General features: G+C 24.9%; 1 protein-coding gene across 3 annotated transcripts; it reads right to left on the bottom strand.

The window, feature by feature from the left end:
• Window positions 1-8,269: 8,269 nt before the first annotated feature.
• LOC129969054 (TBC1 domain family member 10A-like) lies at window positions 8,270-25,661 on the bottom strand. 3 transcript variants are annotated; one of them, XM_056083463.1, is made up of 10 exons: window positions 25,578-25,661; window positions 22,631-22,839; window positions 20,263-20,362; window positions 20,060-20,167; window positions 19,404-19,510; window positions 16,749-16,929; window positions 14,609-14,683; window positions 14,288-14,402; window positions 11,772-11,926; window positions 8,270-9,693 (listed from the first exon to the last, which is right to left on the bottom strand). In XM_056083463.1, the coding sequence occupies exons 2-10, from the start codon at window positions 22,771-22,773 to the stop codon at window positions 9,544-9,546; spliced, it is 1,134 nt and encodes a 377-aa protein (XP_055939438.1). In that variant the 5' UTR covers window positions 22,774-22,839; window positions 25,578-25,661; the 3' UTR covers window positions 8,270-9,543. The 3 variants fall into 3 exon arrangements, with proteins under 3 accessions (XP_055939438.1, XP_055939437.1, XP_055939436.1); XM_056083462.1 differs by lacking the exon at window positions 25,578-25,661 and adding an exon at window positions 25,483-25,571; XM_056083461.1 differs by lacking the exon at window positions 25,578-25,661 and adding an exon at window positions 25,424-25,542.
• Window positions 25,662-25,695: the final 34 nt, after the last annotated feature.

Below are 25,695 nucleotides of genomic sequence, written 5' to 3' on the forward strand. Positions count from 1 at the left end.
TAATTAATGCTACTACAATTATATTTTTCGACATTTTTAGAACTGATTCTAGAGATTTCTCAACAACCCTGAAATTACATTTTATGCTTTTCATATTTCTTTTTTGACACTATAAAGGTATGATTAATAATATTAAATTTGGATTTTTGTAGAGTTGACTTTCTTAGAAAATTCAATTTCAAAGAAATAATATTCTTATTTATTTATCATTCTAATTAGTCATTAGGTGAGTAACATCTGTTTTGTAAAATTTGTAGATAGTGATGATCCATAGTATATGTTGAAAGAAATTATACTTTTGTAGCAATTTGCTGCTTATCTTACAAACTAAATGAAATAATGTTTAAATATCATTAATCATTTTGAAATAAATAAACTTTCATTTTTTAAAGTATTGTAAAAGATCTGACCTTCAGTAAATGGATTTACATTTCTGATGATCCAAATTTCATTACTTGCATTCAGTAGAAAAAATAAAAGAAGCATTTAAAGAGAATGTTGATATCAATCAAAACATTTTTTTCCATTCATAAATTTTAATTAAAATCTTGATTGAAAAATATTTAATATTATTTTTTAATAGCAATTTTTTTTTCTTAAAATAACATTTAGAGGATTAAATATAATTTAAGTTTTAAAATGTAGATTTTGGAAGGATTCATAATCTCAACTGTGGACACATTTTCAAAATAATCCAAATAAGATACATAAAAATTTAGTATTTGAATTATACTAAGCAGGTAATTAATTCAACAAATGGTAAAATACAATATTAGTAATATTAATCTTCAGAAATTTATACACTGCATTATTAATTTTTTTCATAAATTTATTAATTATTCTTGTTGGAATGTTTCATTTGCTGAATAATAAGATCAGTCATAAAAATTTATAAATATATTGTGCTGAATTTATGTAGGATTTTGATTGCTCTAATTATGTGTAATAGAAATGATAATTATTATAAGCAAGGCAACTGTTAAAAAATTGATATTACACATATACAAAATAAATAATAAAATAAGAATTTGAATGACTATCATAATGTGCAGACGGAATCTCAAATATGCATCACAAATGAAGTTGATACCTCTGAAAATAGCTTTTTTTCATGTGCAAAAATAAGTTTCAGGTGATATTCTCTTTGAAACTCATTGACATAAAACCTAAAAGACCATTGTAGTTTTATTTAAATCAATGAAAAAACAATTAGAATAAGTTCCAATAAATACTTTAGAATAATTCTAAAAATATATGCCTCAAATTGTGTAACCGAGGTAATGATCCACTTTCTCGAGAGCTAAAACTCACACTATTTCATTTAACATGGTTTTAGTATTTTGAAGCGTATCTGTACTAATAATAATGATGAATTTGTGTGGCGTATACTTGATGCTCTACAGGCCAGAATATTTCGCCTATAGCTACTAAATTTGGTACATATATGGAGGAGGAAATGTGCACTTTGTAACGATTTTTATTGAATTTTTAGTTAATTTAAAACTGAGTTTTGGAGTTTCTGAATATATTATTACACATAAAAATACACTTTTTACAAAATAAATTTAACACCATTTCAAAATTTTATTAAAAATGCCTTTTTAATAAACGTACAATTTTTTTTCCAGGGTTTTTTTTTTTTTTTTTTTTTTTTTTTTTTTTTTGTGTGCCTAATTTCCAACAATAAATTACATTTCTGTCTTGGTATACAAATCATTTACATTGTTTCTTCAACCATCACATCGCTCGATTTTCATCCATTATTGAAAGCTAAAGAAACATTTTGCTTAATATCTATATAGTTTAGGAGAAGGGTTTGAAAAAAAAATTGAAGGTGCAATACTGTGAAATTTAGAAAACAGGTGACAGGACATTTACTTTTTTAACAGTGCAATGATGTCATGGGATTGATCTTAATTAAAAATTATATACACATAAAGCGGAAAATATGTAAGATAAATAAAATAACACGACTTTAATGTCTGATAATTTTCCAGAATCAAGAACATAAAATAATGCTTAATGATTTAATTAAAATTAAGTGTAACCAATAATTCTTACACACCAGTTGATCGACAAAGGCGACTAGATCTCCTTTATTGGTAGGGAAGGACTCACTAATGTCACATAACTTTTCACTAATAAGATCTAAAACTCTATGAAACGATACAGCCTATAGTATATAAACCAGCATCTTCGAAAAAACAATCTTTTAATATTTGACACATTTGAGAGAATTATAAAACATAAAAGTTGTATCTAATGATTTAACCGAAATTAAATATGGCAAATATCGCCAGAGAACCAACTGGTCATCAGAGCCCACTAGATTTCCCTTATTGGTAAGAGAAGAATTCAGAAATGTAACATGACCTTACATTAAAAAGGTCGATTTAAAAATCAACGATGCATCGTGCAATATTGAAACCAAAGTCCTTTAAAAGATAAGTATTTACACTTTAAGCTGGCATATAAAATACTTTTTTGCAATAATTATTTCATAAGTTGTAAGATGAAATAAATTTAAAGTCGAGCAAAAGTACTAAAGTTTGACAATATTTCGATTATTTAATTAAATGTTTTAAGAAATAATTAATTAAAAATAATAAATAGCAGAAATATCACAGTTTCCTAGAAAATGGATCTCAGAATGGCATGTGCAAATTTCATGTTGTAAATGTTTAATAATGTAAAAGTACTTGTTAAGGAATTCATTAAGACATAGTTCCACAAAACTTTTAATTTTTAGCAACCATTAATCCCGGCGAGCAAGCAGGTCGCCAATGGTGGTTAGTTCCTTAATAAACATAGAATATTTGTAAACTTAATTTCTAAAGATTAAACAATCTTTTGTGTACTTGCCAGGATATATCTATTTGGGAAGAATTATTTGCAAAGTTTGATATAGATGAGCCTATATTATTATTTTTGATATAATATAAATGAGCATTTTCAATCATCTTTTAAAGAAAAGAAATTGAATAGATGAAAATTTACTTAAATCTTTTATATAGTAAGAAGATCATAGTGATGTATTTCTTACATTTGAACTACTAAATTAGTTTTTCATGTGTTATTGATTGATACAATAAGAGAATCATGGATTTTCAGTACAATATTTTATTCATGGTAGCATGATATGTACATTTATAAATGTTGGACAATGAAAACAGGAACAGTGCTTAATACTTTACTAAAATTTGCTATGTATCAATCTACAAATATCAAGGCAAGCAATGAAGTTTATCACTACAAAATACTCCACTTCAAGTCGCCATGATATATATATTTTCAACAACAACAAAAAAAGGTAATAAGAGCAAAGAAAAAAAATCTGTACATGGCAAATATGGACATTTCAAAATAGAATACTGTAAGATAATTCACAACACTTTTTCAACTACAATCATGTAGTGAATAACAAATATATTTGTAACTCAAATTTTTCAGTTTAAAGTAAGATACTATTTAACTTTATTAAAAAGTACTTTGATCCAAGATAATTGGCTTTAAAATTAATTTTTAACTATTCATATGAAAAGAAATTGATATTCAGATAGCTCTGAAAATTAAAGAAAATTTATTTTTTAGAACATTATATGAAAAATTATAAACAAATAATAATATATTTCAGATACATCTTAATATATAAGAACTATGGATTTTGAATAATTGTATCATTGACTTCATATTTGGAGTATTTTGACTTCACATATATATATTTTACCATAGTAACAGCATTAATTTCAAAAGTTAACTTATCAAAAATATTCTTACATATATTTCAGCATAACTTTAATATATATATACACACACATATATATAGAGCTATACTTTTTATTTCTTATTACTACTATTAATACTAAGCCAAAAAGAAATGTAGGCACTTCAGCAATGAGAACAATTAAACAGCTGCAAAATTTTACCAGACTTCAAACACCATGAGTTAAAGTCTTGAAAGCTGCCAAAATAAAAATATTTGACAATGATATATACTTATTCTACAAATAATGGTATAATCTTATTAAATTCATCCTAAAAATTTTTCATCAATGCAACATGAAATAGTAACTATCTTTGTTACTTGAAACAATATGTTGGTTAGGTGAGAAACATTTTTCAGAAGCATCAATATTCTTTTTTTTTTTTTTAATGCACTGAATTTCAGTACTCAAAAAGAGAGAAAGAGTTTCAGCAGACAAAACAAATTTCAAAGGACAAGGAAAGAAAAAAAAAAAAAAAAAAAGATATTTAATGATTTTGTTACAAATCAACATTGATTTTTAAAAAGAAAAATAAATATCACACAAAAAAAGACAATGCTGATTTCCTTGGAATAAGCATTAAACACCATGACCAAGCATTCTTTAACCAAATAGCGAAAAGGTGGGTACGAATATAGGTGGGTTATTTATTTAATTTTTTTTGCATAAAAATGAAATTTTATGGCAAAAGCTAGATGTTTAAAATATAAAAGAAAAACCAGAATTTTAAATGTTTACTTTTTGAAATAAAATCAGGTTATCAAACTATAAATATTATTAAGCAATTTATTCTATTTTGAAGAAGAAAAAAAGATTACAATAAGCTGAAATTTTAGCTAGACCTATCTTTAAAAACTCAACTGATTTGTTAAAGCATCATGCAAAAATTATTTTTTAAATTACAAACTAAAATTCCTAACCATAGGGGTAATTTGATATAAAATTTATATCAAAAACATAAATATCTCAAGCATATTACAAATTCACTGATAAATTGCAACAACTCATTCCCCAAACAAAATACATTATCAAATTAGAGAACAGAATAGTCAAGTTGACAGAATTCTCAAAAATCTGCATGCCACCTTAAAATCCTTCTAATATATTATCCATTGAAAAAAATTAACAATACACAATCAGAAACACTTCCTGAGAAGAATGGCAATTAAAAAAATGGTGCATGCCAATGACAAGTAACAGTAAAAACTAAAAAATTTCTATTTTAGGCAACAAAAATGAGTTTATAAATGCAAATTAATCTGAAACATTATATACAATCTCATTTTAAATACATAGAATGAAAAAAAAAAAAAGAAAAAAAGTCAACTTCAAATTGTTGAACAAAAATAAATAGAGAACTAAAATTTAATATGAATGCTTGAATAATAAACAAAATGGATATTTTATAGAGATGGGATGTTTAACGACTGCACTTAACAACCAGATTCCACAGATACTATTTCAATTACTAAAATAATGACTTTAAAAATATTGCTAATAGACAAAAAATATCAAATTATTTCACAATGATATACATAAAAAAATATGAATTAATAACAGTAATAGTAATTGGATTCAACAAGAATTAATTTACTATGAGTCATTCAAAAAGAGATCATAGGAAAACTTAAGAAGTAATACTATTAATCTTCTGGATCGTAAGAAATACCATAAAATACTTCAAATAAATAAATTTAAAAAAAAATCAAATTACAGTATTAAATGTATTTAAAAATGGAATGGAAACATGCTAAAATAGGTATGTGCCCTCTAAACGTTTACAAAGAAAAAAAAAAAAAAAAGAGAAAATTACAAAAAGGAAAGAAAATAAGATATTAATATAAAAAAAGCATATGTCTACAACAAAATTATTTTATATATAGAAATTACCCTCAACAAATAACATTTCTAATTGATTATTTTATACATTAAAAGGTTTCAAAATGCCAATTTTGAAATAGAATCCACATTGCAATATAATTTGTTTAAGGCAATAATTATTACACTACTATACAGATTATTGAATGGTTCTTATACACAAATTAAAAATAAGATTATGATATGAAAGCAACTTAAAAAATGCCTAAAGGATAAACCAATAAAAATATAAAATTACAAGTAATTAATATGATTGTCTCATGATAACGAATTATATTAGTATTATAATTGCATATATGTCAATTTTTCAATATTTATTGCTTGTGCAAATAAATAAGTTTTTTACCTCCAATATTTAGTGACATATGTGCAATGCTTTTTGAGGTTCTTTATCCAGAATGCCATTCCAACCAAATGACATTAAAAAAAGTTATAAAAATAACTCAAAAATGAAATAAGCTAATTTATAAGAAAAATACAAACTTCAATAATAAAAATGAACTAACTAAAGTGATTAAGAATTATATGCAAACAACAATATTTGTAAAAAAGATACTTAAAAAAAAAAAAACTATTTCAGTCATATGGTAAGTAAGCAACTTAATTAAAATAATTTTTCTTGAAAAAGATGCAAAATAAAACTACATATTGCTTATTTTGTCATTAAAATCATAATTTGAAAACAAAAAAATGGACTTTTAGGAGAGGATAATTAAGCTCATTTTATCCCAAATATAAACATTTCAAAATCTTTCAAATTTTTCTTGAATCTCAAGAGAATATCAACCCCCCAATCAATATGATGTATTAATGTTTGATTTTAGCCACTTCAATAGTACATTTTAAGCTCTAAATACTTTTAAGAAATCCTATTTAAAAATATTTTCTATTTAAACTTCCTAAAATCCAGTAGAATCTTCCTAATTCCAGTAGAATCTGGATAAATATTCCCTTTTCTCAAATATCTTTATAACAAAATTTTCCTACTTATTTAGAAAACACAGCACTTTGCGCACTTTTAGACTAATAAAGTTTTGTGTATGCACATAATACAATTAAAATAGCTCATAATGTAATGTATAATTTTTTTCTACTTTAATTACACTTAGATAAACATTTTTTATACACTATTTTTAATAACAGCAGCAACAGTAATAAAGATAACACATGCATTTAAAATTTAGATTGACTTCTTAGAATGTAACAAAGATTTTATAACCACATAACAAATGTTCTGTACTCCAAAACAAAACTCCATTTTCCCTACAGCCGTCATAAATTAAGGTGTATTTTGATTTCAGGCAATATTTAAAAAGTTGCATGTTCGAATTCTCTAACTTATATTATACTGTTACTTGAAATAACTATTCATATTTGCTGTATTACTCAACAAGATGCTTAATGTAAGTTAGAAATGCCTTATTATCATGAAGCATATTCACACTTAAAGAAATACTGTTTTTTTTATAACTTACTACTAAAGTGCAACTATTAAAACAGTTTATATCAATACATATAAAGATTTCATAACATTTAAATCAAGATAAAGAATATTAGTACAAAATTTTAAACTTCTGCTATGAAATATTTACATTAAAAAATAATGGAAATCAACTTTAGAACCATTTGTTGCATATAATCATTCATTTTAAGAATTATAAAATATAATCATTTTAAATACAGCATATCTACAATTATACAGTGCCATTTGTTTACTTATCCTTAACACAACTATTATGCAATATAAATAGACTAATTTTTTGGAATGTGTAAGTAGACATTATAATAAATGATGTTAAAAAAAATTGTAAAAAAATTATACTTCAGTACAAAATTTCATAGCCAAGTATTTGAGAAAAGAAAATGATCTGGATAATTAATTAAATATTTACTCTCAGAGAGCAATTTCATTTAAATTTTGATGTGTGAAGTTAAATTGTCACGTGTTTTTAAGTTTCTTCAAACACTATGCTTAAAAATATACAAGGGAAAAAAACAAAAAAACTCAGAAAATTAAAAAAAATTATCAATACCAATTTATGGTAAAAGTGAGGAATAATTACTATATAAAACTGAAAATACTGTTTAAGTGCTTAAATCTGGTACAAAATTCCTAATACAAAAAGATATAATTCATAGTTACACAGCTAATTTTATGAAATAGTGTATAAAAGCATATGAAGGACACAATTCACAAGCAAATAAGACAATTTTGGAATTGTACAGTACTGCAATTTAATAATCAGTTTTCTTTTCTTGTTAGAAAACAGCAAATAAAAATAAAATTTTCAGTTTTTAAATAAAGTAAAAACCTACTATTCTAAAAATTTCAATTCAATTCTATTACTTTCAATATTACTTTTAAAGTTAGAACCACATTAAAGCTTTTACCTTTGAATCATGTTTCTCAAAATATCAAAAATTTTATCAGATACAGAAAACAGAAGAAAAATTAAGAATATTACAGTAAAAAAAAAAGCAACAAAATTACTCAGTTACAATCATAACACATTATTATTAAATATGATAATCATATTCTTTTTTAAAAAATCCAACTTTCAATAGAATTTATTGTACATAAAATAAACGAAAACAGTTTCTGATTTACAAAATATACAATCTAGTTAAAAAAATAAAAATAATAACTGAGTTTGTAGAGTTGTGACAACACAATTTGTCAGTATATAGAAAGTTATAAATCAATGCATCATTAGTAAAAGTTGATGGGAATGTTTCTACTCATGTTAACAAAAAAAGTCCAGGAAATTAAAAAAAATTTTCATTTTAAATATAAAGTTTTATCTACAACATCTAGAATATTAATTGCTAGAGTTGAAAATAAATTCTGTTCAAATATGTAAGTTATTTTTAGGTACCTGGATAAACTTAGTAGCTTTCTTCAAACAGTCCAAGTTGAGTTGTCACTGACTTATTTTTCTTATTATAAAGATTGAAAAAAAAATAGCAAAGAACTTTTTAAAAAGATAATTAATGGCATAAAAATCTTGAAGAATATAAAAGAGAAGTAATTGATTTGTCTTAATTCAAAGTCCTGATTCTAATAATAATCAAACAAGAGTTTTAGAATGATTTTCAAAAAATGAATTAAATAATAATAATAATAATAAAAAAAAAACATATACACCCTAACTTTTGCAGAAAAAATTATTTAGAAAACAAACCAGTACACAAATTGTGCTCACCATAAATATAAAAATGTGTAACAAAAACATAACTTAGACTAGATTAAAATCATTGAAAAAAAATCACCAGTGATATTTATAGAAAAAGATTTTTTTAAAAAATCATAAATTACAACAGCTTTATGCCAAGAGTTCTAAGAAGAAAACGCTGCTTGAAATTCATCATATTTGTTACAAATAAAAACAATATAAATCTGAATATTTATACATTATTCGAAAATTTACAATTATTATTATTAGGAGAACAGACATTTTCTTTGTCTTTACACCTAATAATTATTTCATAACTAGGGCTCCTTAAACTATGAATAATGTTGCCAAATGTAGTCATTTAAAAAACTATGATGGTCACAAAAATTTTCATGGATCTTTTTTCTGATTCTACTACATTTTGAAGTACGAATACATTAAAAAATCATCGTTTTTGAAAATAATTCAGTAAAAATGAAACATTTTTATATTTAAATAAGATTTTAATTATCATTTAATATTTTATTCTATAATATTCTAGTAATGAAATTACTGCAAAATTTTTCTGATAGGCAAAAGCACAAAAGTGAAAAAAGTTTAAGAAGCCCTGTTGTAAACCATATATTGCTGAGAAATAGAAAATATAAAATATGGAGTGAAAATAAGAGAAATGATTTTTAAAAAATAGTCGCAATATTATTTTCATTAAAAATGCATAATGAGGTGACTTAATCTTTACTGTGGGGCACTTTTGATTTCTTAGAAGTTCCATTCAAACTTTCTTGCATCATTTGCTGTTCTCTCAAAGCACGTCTTTTAGCTATTTGTTTTTGATGTTCTTTTTCCATATCATGCTCAGTTATATTCAGTTTTAAAACCTTAAAGAAAGAAAAAAAAAAAAATCTAAGATTAAATTTTGTAAAACAAAATAGAAAATTATAATGAAGATTCTTGAAAAACTAAAGAATTATAAAAGAAAAAAAAAAAAAAAAGATAGGTAACACAAACAAAAGAGCCAGGTAATAACAAAAAATGCATAATATTTCAAAACAAAACTTTTGTGTGTTATAAACTAGAATCACATGACAAAGGATATACTATTTTATTTAAATCATATATTTATAATGCAGCAAATTCATGATTGCAGCTATCTGCAAAATCTGTTTTGAATTTAAGAAACTAATCAGAAATAATATAGTTAAAAAATTATAGTAAATTAAAAATTAAGATTAGCGAATGTGATTTTTAAAGTTTCTTTTTCCAATTAAAGATTGCTTTTTTTTTCTTCAAATAAATTTGATTTCTAAATTTGTGGAGCAATTTTTTTATTTAGTATTTAAATGCAATTTATCTGACAAGGAAAAAAATTAATAATTATTTAAGAAAAAGAAGAAAATTAATCATGACATATATATTTATGTCAAATCATCTAGTCTATATTTTTATACTGTAACTGAGAAAAATAATGTGATGAGCAGTTTTAACAATGTGAAATATTGAATGGAATTGCAAAATCTTTAATATTAGCAAAGAAACATATTAATATGGAAGTATTTTATAATTCCTCTTCATTAAATAATTTTTTAATAACGAATGAATATGAAAACACATTTATTACACAGAAATAAAAAAAATATATACACATTTATTACACTGAAATAATAAAATGGATTTTATTACTTCTCCCTCCCTCTCTCTCTATATATATATATATGATAAAAGTAAAAATAATAGAAGCTATCATATGAATTGAGCAAATAATAAATAGAGAGATAGTTCATGGTCTATCAGCAACAGTCTCCAGCATCTTTTAAGGAATCAATGGGGTATTGAAAATGATGTTTCTTAAATGCCTTACAAATAGAAATCTAAATATGACAAATTTGGTGATCATGATGGTCAACAAACTGGTTCACCTCCATTTATTCAGCAGTTTGCATATGTCTCATCTAGATAATTCTAGACATTAAATATAAAATATGAGGGCACCGTCATGTTGCAACCAGATTCTGCTTCGAATTGAAACAGGAATTAAAGTTAGCCATTAAGGCAGGATTAAAGCAAGAATGCAATTTGCAGGAAGTTGTATCCATACAAGTAATGAGGAGGTTCAATCGGATAATCATGCATCATACTAGTCCAAACATTGGTATTGTTATTGGTACCTCTGTTGGAATGTAAGCTGGCTTGTTGATGTGGATTTCTAAGCATTCAAACATGCACAGTGGTCCTTAAACAATCCTTCTTGTCTAATGATGTTTGTTTCATTGGTGAATAGAATGTATGCAAAGTATGTGGAGAAGATCGACTGAAATGAATTCTGTTAAAAGTACCAGCTAGTAAATTTTGCATGTAACAGATTTCTGAAGGTGAAATGGATGCATGCCTTCGACATGCAAACTCTCTCATACACGCAAACACCTTAAATTCAGGTTGTGATACCTCATATGCTTGTAGAAGGATTCAGTTCAGTGAAACAATTTCTTCCAGAACAAGAGTTCTTGTAGTTTTTCTATATCCCACATCATGTCTGCTAGCAATGAAAGATTTATTTTCACAGAGCTAGTGGTTAGCATCCTCAGAAGTTTGTTTATTCGACAGCTGAATATTCAGAAATAATTTTCTGTTCAGCCTCTAATCATAGTTTGCTTCCATCCACTGCCTCTATACCGATTTTTATATCTGCAAGTCTGCATATGAAAAGCAATACATGATATTCTAAATGCCAAAGAGTAAATGCTTCTTTACTTCCAGATGATATCAATAGCCATAAATTGCCCTATTCACTGATCCTTAAATATGCCATTACCAGTTCCATATTCTACAACACTAAATGCTTATTGTCCCCCACGACCCTTTTAGTCATACCCTTATAGTCCCCCACTACCCTCTCTTTAAAATTTTGCCAGATATTTTCTAAGCATTCTATAAATAATAATTTTATGCAATACAATACCTGATAGATAAGATAATCATCTTGTAAATATTCAACAGGAATATGTCTTAGGCACTCAAGAGTTTCATACATAGAAGGACAATTTTTTAAAGTTTCTGCTCTTGCAAAAACTGTCTTCAAAATAACTAAAGCTACTTTGAACAATATTTTGACTCCTGGAAAGAGAATAATAATAATTACTCATTAGTAAAATATAAAAGTTATTACAAAAAGGAAAACCATATATACTTAAATATTTTCACATTACACTCAAAGTAAATACTCAAAATTGTTGTTATTGGTATAAATAAATTTCTAACATTACAAAAGCAATTGGTAGAACTCAAATATTGTAATATTCAGTTCTATTTAGTGTATTAATTTAATTTTCATATATTTTTTTAATTTATCAATAGTAATTGAATGCAATGTTCATATTTTGCATAAAGTAATTAAAAATATTCTTGAGAGACTCTTATGAGAACTCTAGAGAGGTACATTTCTCATTTCCTCACTAATATTATGATAGTGCATCTCTTCTCAGCTATGAGATATTACTGCCTGTTATATAACAGTATAACTTATGTGGCAGTATTAATGCTTTGTTCATATAAAGCCAAGTTATCAAACAGGTAGAGTAGGACTCAGTAGAACAATTTTAAAGAGCTCCAAAATTTTGAAATCTGTTTTGAAATATTTACAAGATAATTTAATCTAGTATTTAGATTTTTATAGAAATATTTACAAGAAGAAATATTTACAAGATAATTTAATCTAGTATTTAGATTTTTATAGAAATATTTACAAGAAGAAATATTTACAAGATAATTTAATCTAGTGTTTAGATTTTTATCTAAAAACAAGTATTGTTTAAATTTAAAAATACTATTTTTAGCATATTTTTTATAGTTTTAAATACATTTGCAGATCAGTATATTTTGTTTAAATTAATAGCAAACTTAAGTATATTTTTGTATTGGTAAAAAATATTTGCCCTTTTATTAAAAATTACCCTTCCCATAAAATTTTTTAATGCACTTGATGCTAAAACCAACAATTTTGTAAATGGTCTATAATAAAGTCTTTGTTAGTTCAGTTCATTGTGATATCTGCTACTTAAAAGCTGTTTACATAGATATTAAAATTAATAAAATAAAAAAGAAATTTGAGTTTGGAAATTTAAATGGCAAGACTTGCATTGCATAAAATATTTAAGTACCAAAACTTTTGTCCATTTTAAAGTTCATACTCTATTTTGTCAAAATAGGCAGCGAAAGAAAAATTGAAGAATTCAGAGGCACAAATCAGAAAATTCCTTCTATAGGCAATACATCTGATCTCAGTTGTAAAATTAATATGAGATTGTTCTTTAGTCCCCTTAGGAGGGCCAGTCGATTTTAGAAAGTAATCTATCTTGTTTAAGGGGTTATGTGAAAAACAGTGAACAGGTAAGAATACATTTGGCCAAAGGGATTGCTTTGGAAAGTGAGGATTTTTTTTTAACAAAGGGAGATGAGAGATCTGAAGAGGATGGAATGAACAACAGAAATTGAATAGGTCCCAGGAGATGGTAAGTATGCAGTAACCTTGCTGAAAATAACCTGATAACTGAAAAAGATAATCGTAAATCCCATGTAGCTTCCTTCAATTTGGCTGAATCTCAATAAGTTTAATTCTTTATTATTTTGTAACCTCAGCATTCAACACGTGAATTGGAAACACACCTCAATAGATATTTTAGATCATTTTTTTGATATATAAAGAAAAGTTCTACTTCTCATCAGAACAAACCAAAATTCTTAACTTTGTTAATTTTAACTGGAATAATAGTGTATTAATGGTTAAATAAAATCATTATTTATTTGAAATCAAAATACTTAGTTTTAATATGTTCAATAAAGAGTTCTTCTTATTCTTATGTCAGTCTAACTTTAGTGAAGAGTCCAAATTTAGAATTTAAAGGCCTCAATTCAGCTTAATGAAACTGTGTTCATACATTATTTTATGGTTACTATATTTATCCAGTGTCCCATAACTCTAAATTACATCTTCATTTAAAAGCACAGTGAAAATTATTTATGTTTTCAAATTTCTAACAGAAAATTTAGATCGTAATGAAATTACTGTTTGAATAAGAATTTTACAGCAAATTCTATGATACCATCAGATTTTGGATCTTAATTTCCATCATCAAACAGGCAGGGTATCTTTTGAAATATCTTATAATTGGGGAATCTTATGAATAAGATATGCTAAATCATTTGCAATCATTTCAAAGAAAAAAAAATGTATTCTTAAGAAAAAGTTTCAAATGTTTCTGTTTAAAACAAACTAAGCAAGGACTTTATTTTTAAATAAATATTACTAATATTAATACAAATCAATACAATTAAACTCAAATATAGATAATGTTAATTTTTATAATATGAACATAATAAATTGTTTTTGCTATAGATTAATTCATATTATGACATTTTTTAATAAAAAAACTAAAGATTTTACAGTAGAAAAAATAATATCAAGCATAAACAATTTACCTTCACATAAGAACATATCCCACACTCTTAACACTGTAGACCATGGTAACGTTCTTGAAAAAGCACACATGAACCATTCTGTCATGTAGAGAATAGGCTCCACCCTTTGCTTTTTCTATGAGAATTTTTTCTTGTAATTAATTATGTTTTAATTAAGAAAGAAAGATTAATTTTCAGATTTACAGCATAAAACAATTAAAGCATATTATTGAAGATAATTTGGATATTTGAAGCAGAACTAATTTACAAGTTTATTTGATCATTTAAAAATTTTAAAATACTTTTTAAAATAACAAACACATGTTTATAAATAAGTTTTACCAAATGTTTGTAGATAGTGGGAGAAACTTTTTTCATAAGGCCAAACAGAATTTCACCATCAATTTGGATAGCTTCCTAGAAATGAAACAAAAACAATCAACACTAATTAGAGTACTTAAAAACATTTTTTAAAAAATTTAAAGCAATAAAAATGAATTTAGAATTAAAAAAAATACAAATGCATACTGTTGAAAGTGAAATTCAGCCAAACATTAACATCCAATAGCCTTCCTAACTATAATCTATTTTAATAAATAAAATGAAGTCCCATGTCATGCATTGCAGAAGTAATTTCTATTATTAATTATGGAACAACTATTATTTCCTTAGTGTAAAGTAAGGTTTAAAAATAATTTGACAATGTTCATATCAGCTAAGGGATAATACAAAGAATTCTCAAATTAATTTTTTTTAAAAATTTATGCAAGCTTGTTTTTTGTTAAAGTAGTTATTTTATTCATAGACTGCAAGTTTCTTTTCTCCTCTCTCTTTTTTGCTGGTATATGGAAATATTATTCACCACTTACTATTAATAATAATAATAATAAAATAAAGGACATATAATCAAATTATGGAACATTATTAACAATTTTTAAAAAAATTAATTAATGTTGGAAAACAGCAAACTGAGCCTTAGTATGGGGGAAAAAAGATGGAAGGAATTGTCTATTAAATGCATTTTAGATTGTGTACAGGAGAAGAAAAATCTTCATCTGAGCCAAATTTAGGTTCACTCAGAAGTCAAAGAACTTTCTTCAAATAATGTATTAATAACCCATCAAGAATTGGATCATTACCAGCAGCCTATTGTCCAACAGCCAAAAAACTAACATACGAAGAAAAAAGAAGACACAAGAATTAGATAATTACAGACAAAGCTTCAGTTAATTCAAAAGTAGAATTTCTCCCTCTAACATTCATTATAAAAATGCTTTATATTTTGTTCTTTACTTAAAATACTTCACTACTTCTGTAAAAGAATTGTTAAAAAGTACAAAACAAATTAGGCACAATTGCATAAAAAACATTACTTACTTAGTTTCAACAAATAAAATAAAAATATTTTAGAATTGCACAAGATTACTACAATTCACATTCATAATGATAAAAATGCAGTTTGTAAAGCTATTTTTAAATAATATCGATGTGACGTATATTAAATTCTTTTTTAAATATTCAGAAGTATTCTATAAAATATATTGAGAAACTATGTATATCTATAAAGTTAAAAATTCAGCTGACACTAAGTAATCCATTCCTTAAATGTTTTCAAAACATATCTAATACAGACTTCAGCAAAATAGAGAATATGCAATACTCAGAAAAGGTTAATTTAAGTTGAAAACTAAATATTATTAAAGTTAATAAAGCATGTGATAATGCAAAATGATTTTTATTAATATATTTACTTAGCTGTAATATTCTTAAAAATTTCATTTTTAATACGCATTTTATTACAATGAAGTAAAACCAAGATTGGATAAAGAATTTGATCCTTAAGTTTATATCCAGAACAAATCAAAAACAGAATACAACAAATGATCATCAGAAACACTGCACAATAAATTAGCATATTTGAAAGTTTTTACTTCTGCATCCACTTAACTGCAATTAAATATGTATCTTAATGAAGTGATATGACTTATTTTGCTGCATTAATATTATAAGGGTAACTATATAAATTGGAAATAAAATTTTTCTACCTGGATTCTTAAGTAATTAGTTCTTCAGATCACATTAACTATTTTCAAAATTAAATAGAAAATTAATTGCATCAATTCTTTTTGTATGTACTTTATTATTCTTTAGCTGGAAGTTCAGAACATCTATATGAATTTATTTATTAAGTATGATATTTATTATTCAGCATAGATAAATATCATTTTTTACTTTCTAATGAGGATAATAAATAAAATCTATCATATAGATTAATGATAATGTAATGACACATCTCCTAATCTGAACATTTAAATATTGTCCATTCCTTTTCAGAACTTCATATTTTTCCTTTCACATGAAAAGTATTCTGATAAACCGGAACAAATTTATTTGAATGAACACTTCAATTTTGCACCAAACCTATACAGTATAAATGATTTAAAAACTCTGAACAGATTAACATCAATAAAATCAAGCTTACCAAACCAGGGCTATAATAACCAGGCAGATATTTTTCACATATGGCTACTAGACACCAAAATGCTTGCTCTGCTGGCATATGCATTAATAAGGCAGCAGCAATTGGCGCTTGTGCTTGGCAATATCCAACAGTAGGATTAAACAAAGAATATGCTTTCAATATCCTGAACAAATCAGCCTGGCTGTAAAAATAAATATACTATAATAAGTCCAAGATAAATATTTCATGCAAAATATGAAAGATCACATTAGTTAATTAATGTAAATGAGAAAACTCTAATCAGCAGTAAATTAAAATATGCTTTTCAGAGCAAGATGGTATACTGTTTTTTATTCTTGCTTTGCTTTAATGTGGATTTAAAACTTTAACTGCATTCTATCAGTGTAACAATGAAAAATTTTCAATTAAATATTTTCCTTCATATTTATCTCACTTGGGAACATAGTTTGTTAAACTTTGTCTTTTAATTTTGGCTGCTACTAAAATTAATCTCAAATTCAATAAAAACTAAATTTAATTCTTCTCTTAACTTTAGTTAATCATTTAATACACAGTAACAGTTCATAAATCTGGAAAATTATTTTTCATGTAAAACAAGTAACATACAGATAATTTCAAAGATTTGAATCAAATATAAGCTAGATTATTTAAAATACTAAATTAGTTCTAGAAACTCATTTTGATGGGAAAAAGTAAAGACCAATTTGTTATTCATGTTTAACACTGACAGAATTTTCTGATGGGGGGGGGGAGAGAAAGATTTTATTAATTTGGAAATAATAAAAATGATAATCACAAATATATGTTAAAATACATATAAAAAAATACCATTGATCTTCAAAGAAGGTTCCAACACATTTCTCAAATGCTTTTCACATAATATAAAATTACATAAGGTGGGCATTTGGTTTACTAATGCACTTTATTTAGAAACCTTTACTTTGGACTATCATATTACAACTTCATTTCCAAGAAAATGAGGCATTTTGGAAAAATATGAGCACAGCAGAATCTTTTTTGTTAATTCTTTCTTAGGCTAGACAAAGTATTCTGCATAAGCCTTAATTTTTATTTTATATTTGAAAGGCACAAGGGTTTATAAGAGATATATTTAGGAAGGGCAAGGAACATGACTAAATATAACATATTTTATAGCAGCTTTTTATAGAAATACAAAGTTTGATTTCAAAGTATAGATATTTACTTGTTATGACAGAAATCTATTGAATATTTAAAATAATTAGAAAACCAATGAAGCAGTTCTCAGTTCCCTTAAAAGATTTATTTTTGACATTTTTTTATATGAAAGCTCAAGCCCTCTAGCTACATCATTAATGAGTGCCTGCTCCCCACCAATTTCAAATTTTGGAAGAATTCTCAAAAGCCTTACATAACCGTACATGATTTATGGAGAAAAAATCTCAGCAAACTGGGAAACAAAGAAAAGTCCTTGTAATCTAAGTTAATGTATTCGAATTCCTTTCACACTTTAGACAAAAATGATGAAATAATGCACATTAAAGCAATTATAGATAAAAAGATTATTATAGCAGAATAACTTTTATTCCAAAGTTCAAAATATATTATTGAAAAACTTTGAAGTTTATAAACAAATGCCATAAGACTGCATCAACCAGCAAGAACTAAAACATTACCATGAACATTTTAAAAAACACTTGAAGAAATTAATTACTGCTTACAGTCATTCTTCATTTGATTAAAAAGAGAGAATAAGAATTTATCATTTGATTTTTCAATTACTTTGAGGGAGATACATGATTTGCTTTTCTTAATTAATATTGGAATTAAGATCTTATGTGTAGCCCTTTTGAATATTTCATTTATAATTATCAATAGATATAAAAGTGAACATATCATTTTTTTTAACATACTTGTGATAAAGCTATAATGAATATCATTTTTCAAATACAGCATTTATTTATTAATACTTATTTCTTTTTAAATGATGTTCATTAAAAAATGCATTTAAACTTTTATTTTGTAATATCTAGGTAAGATATGAAGAAATCCAATTCTTTTTTAATAAAAAATATTCATTATTTTAATGATGCATATAATATTCAGATGTATAATAAATTTCTTTGCAGCATTTGGGGATATTTAGATTTTATATAAAAACTCAATTTTTGGCATATTAGAAAATGGTTCTTCAGAATTTTGTTTTATGTCCCTCTGTAAAGTCAAATACTGACCCTTCCCCCCCCCCTTAAATTAGCAATGTTAACAAATTTATATTTCAAAATTGCAAGCAAATGATTATTTTTGATTGAATGTATAAAGAATATTTCTCATCATATGGAAAAGGCACGTGACTGTTTTTAGCAAACGTTTTTTCTTTCTTTTTCCCTTTCTAAATCTTATTTATTGCACATAATTTTTTATCTGTAAAACAATCCATGTATTTTACAGAGTTTATTTGTTTGCATTTGATTGTTTTTACATTCATAGTTACTTTCAAAACATGATTGCAACATTTCAAGACAAACAAAATTATACACTGTATTCCATATACATATATAAATGTGTTATACATAATAACACATACATATATATATAAATGTCAAAATGTGTATTATATATATAATTATTTAAGAAATTAGCCAAGCATTTAAAATCACAGAAAATTGAGCTTACCCATGACCTTGGGATTTAACAAAAATTTCATGAGATGGAAACTGACGATGAAGATCTTTCTTGATATCATCAACACATCTTGGGTCTCCTGCAGCACTATCTAATTCCTAATACATACAGAAAAAAAAAGTTTTAGTTCTATTTTGTAATGAATACACTAATTTTATTAATTTATTAGAATACTATTTTTCTTTGAAATTGGCTACAAAGTGAAAAGACACAATTCCATTAAAAAGAAATTAAAATTAAATTTTTTTTATTTATTAAAACTATACTTCATTTTGGTTAGATATTTATTATTAATTTTTATGAAATTTTCATGTTGGAAAATGTATTGTAGAGGTCCAAATAATAACATATTCAACAAAAATACACACACAATGGTGATATACTAATTTCCTTGGATCAGTTTGATAATCCAAGGAAACAAGACAATTTTTTAAAAATAAATGGGAAATTTTTACTGCTTTCATATAGAGAATTTTTCTATATTTTTTTGAATTTCTATATTTGCATGAATTAATATGCTTCATATGTTATCATAGGATTTTAAGATTTATCGTTGAATATTTGAAAGATAAAGCCTAATACATTAAAAGATAATTTCAGTACTAAACTGACATAAAAATGAATTTAGAAGTCAATGTGATACTCACAGTAAATTTGTGTCTATAATTATCCATATAGAATTTCGCTCCACATAGATATTGCCATGCTCTAGCTCTAATAGCAGGAGGAATTCCTTTTCTACAACGTTCCCTCACCTGGAGCAAATAGAATTACATATTATACTTAAATATATTAGATACATTCAATCTAGTTTATTTATTTTAGAAACCACTTTGAAAATGTATTTCACCTTTTTATACTTTTTTGTCATAAAAAGGTCCCAATTTTCTAACATTTCTAGCCATTTCAGTTCTCTATGCCTTAGAACTTCTACTGGCAAAATAGTGGAACTGGAAAAGAAAAAAATAACAAATAAATAAATTTTGTTAAATATAATATAAAAATCGAAAAGATGTCTTTAAAAAGTTTATCTTTTAGATATCATAAATATTAAAATTCCCTTTAATTTATCAAAACTACTGAAGTAATTAACAACCTAATTATATCAATCACAAAAATGGACAGTTATTACTTAATTACTTCACAAGCATAAATTGGAGAAATGAACTTTATTAAATCTCTTTTGGAACAAATGTAGGAAAAGTTATCTAAACCTACATGCATGTATACAAAGACAAATCCATGAAAAAAAAAGAAGAAAAAAAGACTTAATTTCAGCAATATTTAATAATTTCATTTCATAAGAAAATATGTACTGTTCAGAACTGGTAAAATCAAATTCATCAATGTAGAATATTTTGAAATGTTATCCAACCAAATCAAAGTGCATATATGGATAGTTTGCAATGTTCGATCAGCCTATCTCATTTGGATATAAAGATTTTCAATCTAACAAAAATAAAATAAATATATATGATTATAAAACTGAAATTTTTATTTTTTACAAATAAAGAGAAGTTTGAGACCCCAAAAAACAAATAAAATTTAATCAAATGTGAAACATTTTTTAAAAAATTTCATTTACATCATTTCAAATAAATGAAAGATAATTCATCTGTTGACATTTCATCCTGAATTCTTATTATATTCCTTTCTATTGAGGATATCTCACAAAGGTTAAATTAATATTAATCTCTTATTTATTGAAGATAAGTAGATGCTATAAATTGCAAAAGTATTCTAAATACAGCAAGAAATAAAATGATGTTAATGACAGAAGCATTTCATTAAAATTATATGAGACCTCAAAGACAAAATTGGTAAATTAGAAAATTTTCATTTTACTGCAACAATAAAAAAAAAAAAAAAAAAAAAAAAAACTGTTTATCCAGATTTTTAGAATTGTTGATATTATAAAGGAAAACACCTACACATACCATTTTTTCCTTATAATTTAAAATTTAATTTGCTCTTCCACTAATGAAAATAAAAAGTTTATATAAATTGATAATAATAGTCTTTAGATAGAAAAAAAATGTGAGCAAATATTAACATATTTAACTAAAAAAAATTATACATAACATGTGATAGATGCAGTAAAATTTGCCTAATAAAGAATCTATATATTTCAGAGACAATTGTTACTAATATTGCAGAAAACATCAGTACATTTGATTTAAAGTTAACTACAATTACTTTGTGAATAGTACGAAATGATTTTGAACCAAACCCATTCTTATGTAAAAATAAAGCAGTATTAAATCAGGAGGCCTAAAAATTATTCTATGTTTCAGATTAACACAATGTTTTATTTTTTTAAGTTTTTATTTAGCCAGTTTAACAAACAAACAAACACACATCAACCAGATATATACACACACATCAACCAGAGAAAAAACATTAGAGGACCACTTACAATACATTGCATATATTTTTTTGCTATGAGTGTATCTTCACAACAAATTAGTCCAAAACATTTTATTGATCAGGTACATTTATATTGATCAGGTACATTGACTTTATTGCATTCAAAAGAAAAATTCACATATAAAATCACCCTTTAAAAATACACTTATTAAATACAAGCACGTATTTAATCAACTATGCAAATTTTCCACCGGTATTAATATTTGTTTTCCTTGTTATACTTTATTGTTTCTAATTTGACAAACAGTCCCATTTCATAGAAGTGATTTTCAATTAAACATAACAGCATATGTAGTTTAGTTTAATGTTATAGATGGTCAACAAAGGAAAAATTGACCAATCTTACCAAGGAAGGCTGAGCAAAAATTTTAAAAACACAACCTTTTAGATAGCAGTAGCAAATATTTCTTTAGCATAACTGTATTCCTAAACCTAATCTAGATTGTTTTTGCAATAAACAGCATTTATTTTTTCCCCAAAAGGTTAAAAATTGAAAAGTATTCTATCGTTTTGGAATGTTTTGTATATAGTAAAATTAACATATACAGACTGTTTTCATTAAAAAAAATGTTTTACCCTATTAGATCTGTACTACTGGAAAGTTATACAGATATCTATTGATAGAATAATCTTTACTGCATTGTAATTTTTCTTATAAGTATAGCAATGTCTAAAATAATTACTAATAACTACAATAATAATTGATTCTGAAGACAAAAATTATCTTTATTATAAAAATTTAATATATTAATAAAATAAATTATTACAAATAAAAATATTTATTAACTTACTAATTTGGATTTTTGTTTCCAATAAAACCAAATCGATCAACAACTCCATCAGTAGCAGTTACACCATTTTGCTCAGGAGTAATACTGTTATATGTAGTATCACAATCACTTTCGTCAATAGAAACATTAGAAGAACTGGCCATAACACATATCTTTAGCCTTAACTTCACTTACAGAATTAGCAAAATTTCATTCATTTTCTCTACATCCTATAAAGTAAAAAATCAGGAATATATATATATATATATAATTAGTTGAAAAAAAGGAGAATATAAAGGTGAATATCAATATCTTGTCTTGAGTAAAAGACTATTTGATTGATCATTGAAATGATTGTCCATCATGAAAATACTAATTACTTAAAAGGATTGAAACAATTATCTATAGCAGATGATTTAACAACATTTTAAATGATATACTTAGTAGCAAACTGATTATCTTTTGTACATATGCTGAGTTGGAAGACTGAAGAATTTAACTTTTCATAAATTCATAATTAAGTGTAATTCTCTTGATATAACTTATTATGTTTGGATATCTTCAGCCAAGATGTTTTGTATATTGAAGTTTAAGTAATAACATAATATTAGTACAATTTCATAGACATTTAATATGGCTGTTTTAGTTGAGAAATTATAACCTGACGACTTCATAAAAATACAGTTTAAAATAGCAAAGAATAATATTACACAAGTATTATTCATGAATTATAAAGGTTAATAATTAGTTATAAGTTAAACGAACTCCATATCCAAATGTTAAATATTGTTCTAAAATTTAATAGCACTCAATGCAAATTAAAAAACTTCAGTAAATAATAATATTGCATATTCTATTCTGTTTGCAGATCCTTAATTATTGCCAAGTTTAAACAGAAACACTATTCTGTTAGCAGCTTATTGTTGAGATTTGACAGGTATTATCTGGAACTTGGCTCAAGAAATATTTTTCAACAATAGATATGCCAAGTTATGTTAATTTATGCTAATTTGATTACACATGACTGGCAGGAAATTTAATTATGACAGACAGATGGAAGTTTTTATTATCCATATCATGCAAATGCTGACTAATTAATAAAATAATCATAATAAATATAAGATAATCATAAGAAGTAATTTGCAATTAAAAACATCCATCCTTATTTTATATAAGATATTTAAAATTTTTTTTCTACCTTCTCCGTCAATTTTTTTTGATGACATAACAATGTTATAATCTTTATAAACAGAGGTATTACAAATGCTAGTATTATTATATATAGGGAATTAGAGAGTGTAGGAAAAGTAACGAGACATATAACTAATATCATCTAATTAACTTAACTCGTTTTATTCTTCTGGATTAGAGGATTTGCTCCCCCCTATCTCAACTGCAAGTCTAGCGACATATCATGTAATATACTTTTAGTAAAATGATACTTTTCTTAAGCTACCCATTTTATAAAGTAAAAGTATAAAAATTAAAGATGAATATTTTAAAACGAATTGTTTCACAAATGTTGTACAGTGAGAGTTATTAGTTTGCAATGTTTGATATTTTTAAAATGCTTTCATATTACATTTTTATTTTATACAAATTTTTAACTAAAATGGAAGCTACCTACATTTAACCATCTGTTATTCCATAAAATATATATATATATATATATATATATATATATATATATATACTGCATTTAATCAGCTGTCATTCAATAAAAAATACATAAATGGAAATGCTAAATAATAACCCTGAAATTATTGCAAATAAAAAGTTTCTAAAGTTGAAGAAAGTGAAAATATCTCTTATACATGCATATAAATTTCACCAATAAAAAACTTTTTCATATTTTTTATAACAAAATCTTGATTTCATTTTCAGATTTATTATTAAATTAATAAAGACAGGATAAATTGTGAATCAAGGAATATTTTAAGAATTTAAAATGAATTTTGCAATTCTTACATCATAAGGCTATTCACTTTTTGTTTATTGATTTTATAAGGTATGAAATCAAAAATAGTGTTGAAGAAATCAGCAAGTACAAAAATTTCAACTTTTCATTTCCTGCTTTTCAACATATTTTAATAGAATGTTTCATGTAAAACTTATAAATAAATAAAAAAAAATTATTCTAATAATTTTTTATGACACATGATTAGAAGCTATCAAATAAACTTTTAAGTCATAAGTATAATATTAAGCCATTTGTACTTAAACAGCAGTTGTCAAATTATTGCAATAATCTGATTAAAATACATTCAATAATATATATTGATCAGCATATTTCAGATTTCTATGATAAGCAGAAAATATTAGCAATTAATTGATGAATTCTTTGCAAACGAATCAGTTTTAGTAATAAATATATGTGTGGGGAACAGCAAAGAAATATCTTCATAAGAAATGAAATTTTCACAACAAAACCAATTTACATAAAGACTAAAAAATATTAAAAATTATATAAATACAATAATGTGTGTAAATCTGACCTCACAAATTACTGAAAAATAAACGACGGCAGAAAAGCAAAAGAAACTAGTTTGTGCAAATAAAATGGTAATATTTTTGTATACGAAGCACCACTTAACATATATGCGGAAAAATGATCAAAGAAGCATTTCTCTTCATTATTATGCAAGTTAATATGCATAAGCAAATTTAATTATAATTATATATAAAAATATGAGCACATTTCTTATGTTTTATCCACAATTATGCATTTAATTTCTAATTATAAAATAACAAAAAAGTAAACACAAAATTATTTTCATAAAACAAGAGGTACATTACGATATACAAGGTACAAACCAATTCTTTTACAGTAAATAATGCAAACCCGCCTATTTTTAAAGAAACGAGATTCTTACCCAAGGACAATAATTTTTAAAAACAAATTAACTCATCATCAGATCTATTTAAAGCATTTACTACCTCGCTTACAATTAAATTGAAACATATTTACCTCATATCTGCGGTTTACCGTTAACTTGAAATGAACACTCTGTCAAAAATATAGCAAGAAAAAGAAAAAAATTCTGAAGGCCTTGCATAAGCATTCAATGCTCTTTTACAGTTAGATA

This window comes from Argiope bruennichi, chromosome 5 (genome assembly GCF_947563725.1).
Source record: "Argiope bruennichi chromosome 5, qqArgBrue1.1, whole genome shotgun sequence".
Taxonomy (NCBI): domain Eukaryota; kingdom Metazoa; phylum Arthropoda; class Arachnida; order Araneae; family Araneidae; genus Argiope; species Argiope bruennichi.

Bases quoted from the DNA above. Each gene is read 5' to 3' on its own strand.
- LOC129969054 (XM_056083463.1), bottom strand. From the start codon at position 22,773: ATGGCCAGTTCTTCTAATGTTTCTATTGACGAAAGTGATTGTGATACT. The intron at 19,511-20,059 runs GTGAGTATCACA...TGTATGTATTAG, and splicing joins ATTATAGACACAAATTTACT to GAATTAGATAGTGCTGCAGG. The intron at 11,927-14,287 runs GTAAATTGTTTA...TTCTCTTTCCAG, and splicing joins GGATATGTTCTTATGTGAAG to GAGTCAAAATATTGTTCAAA.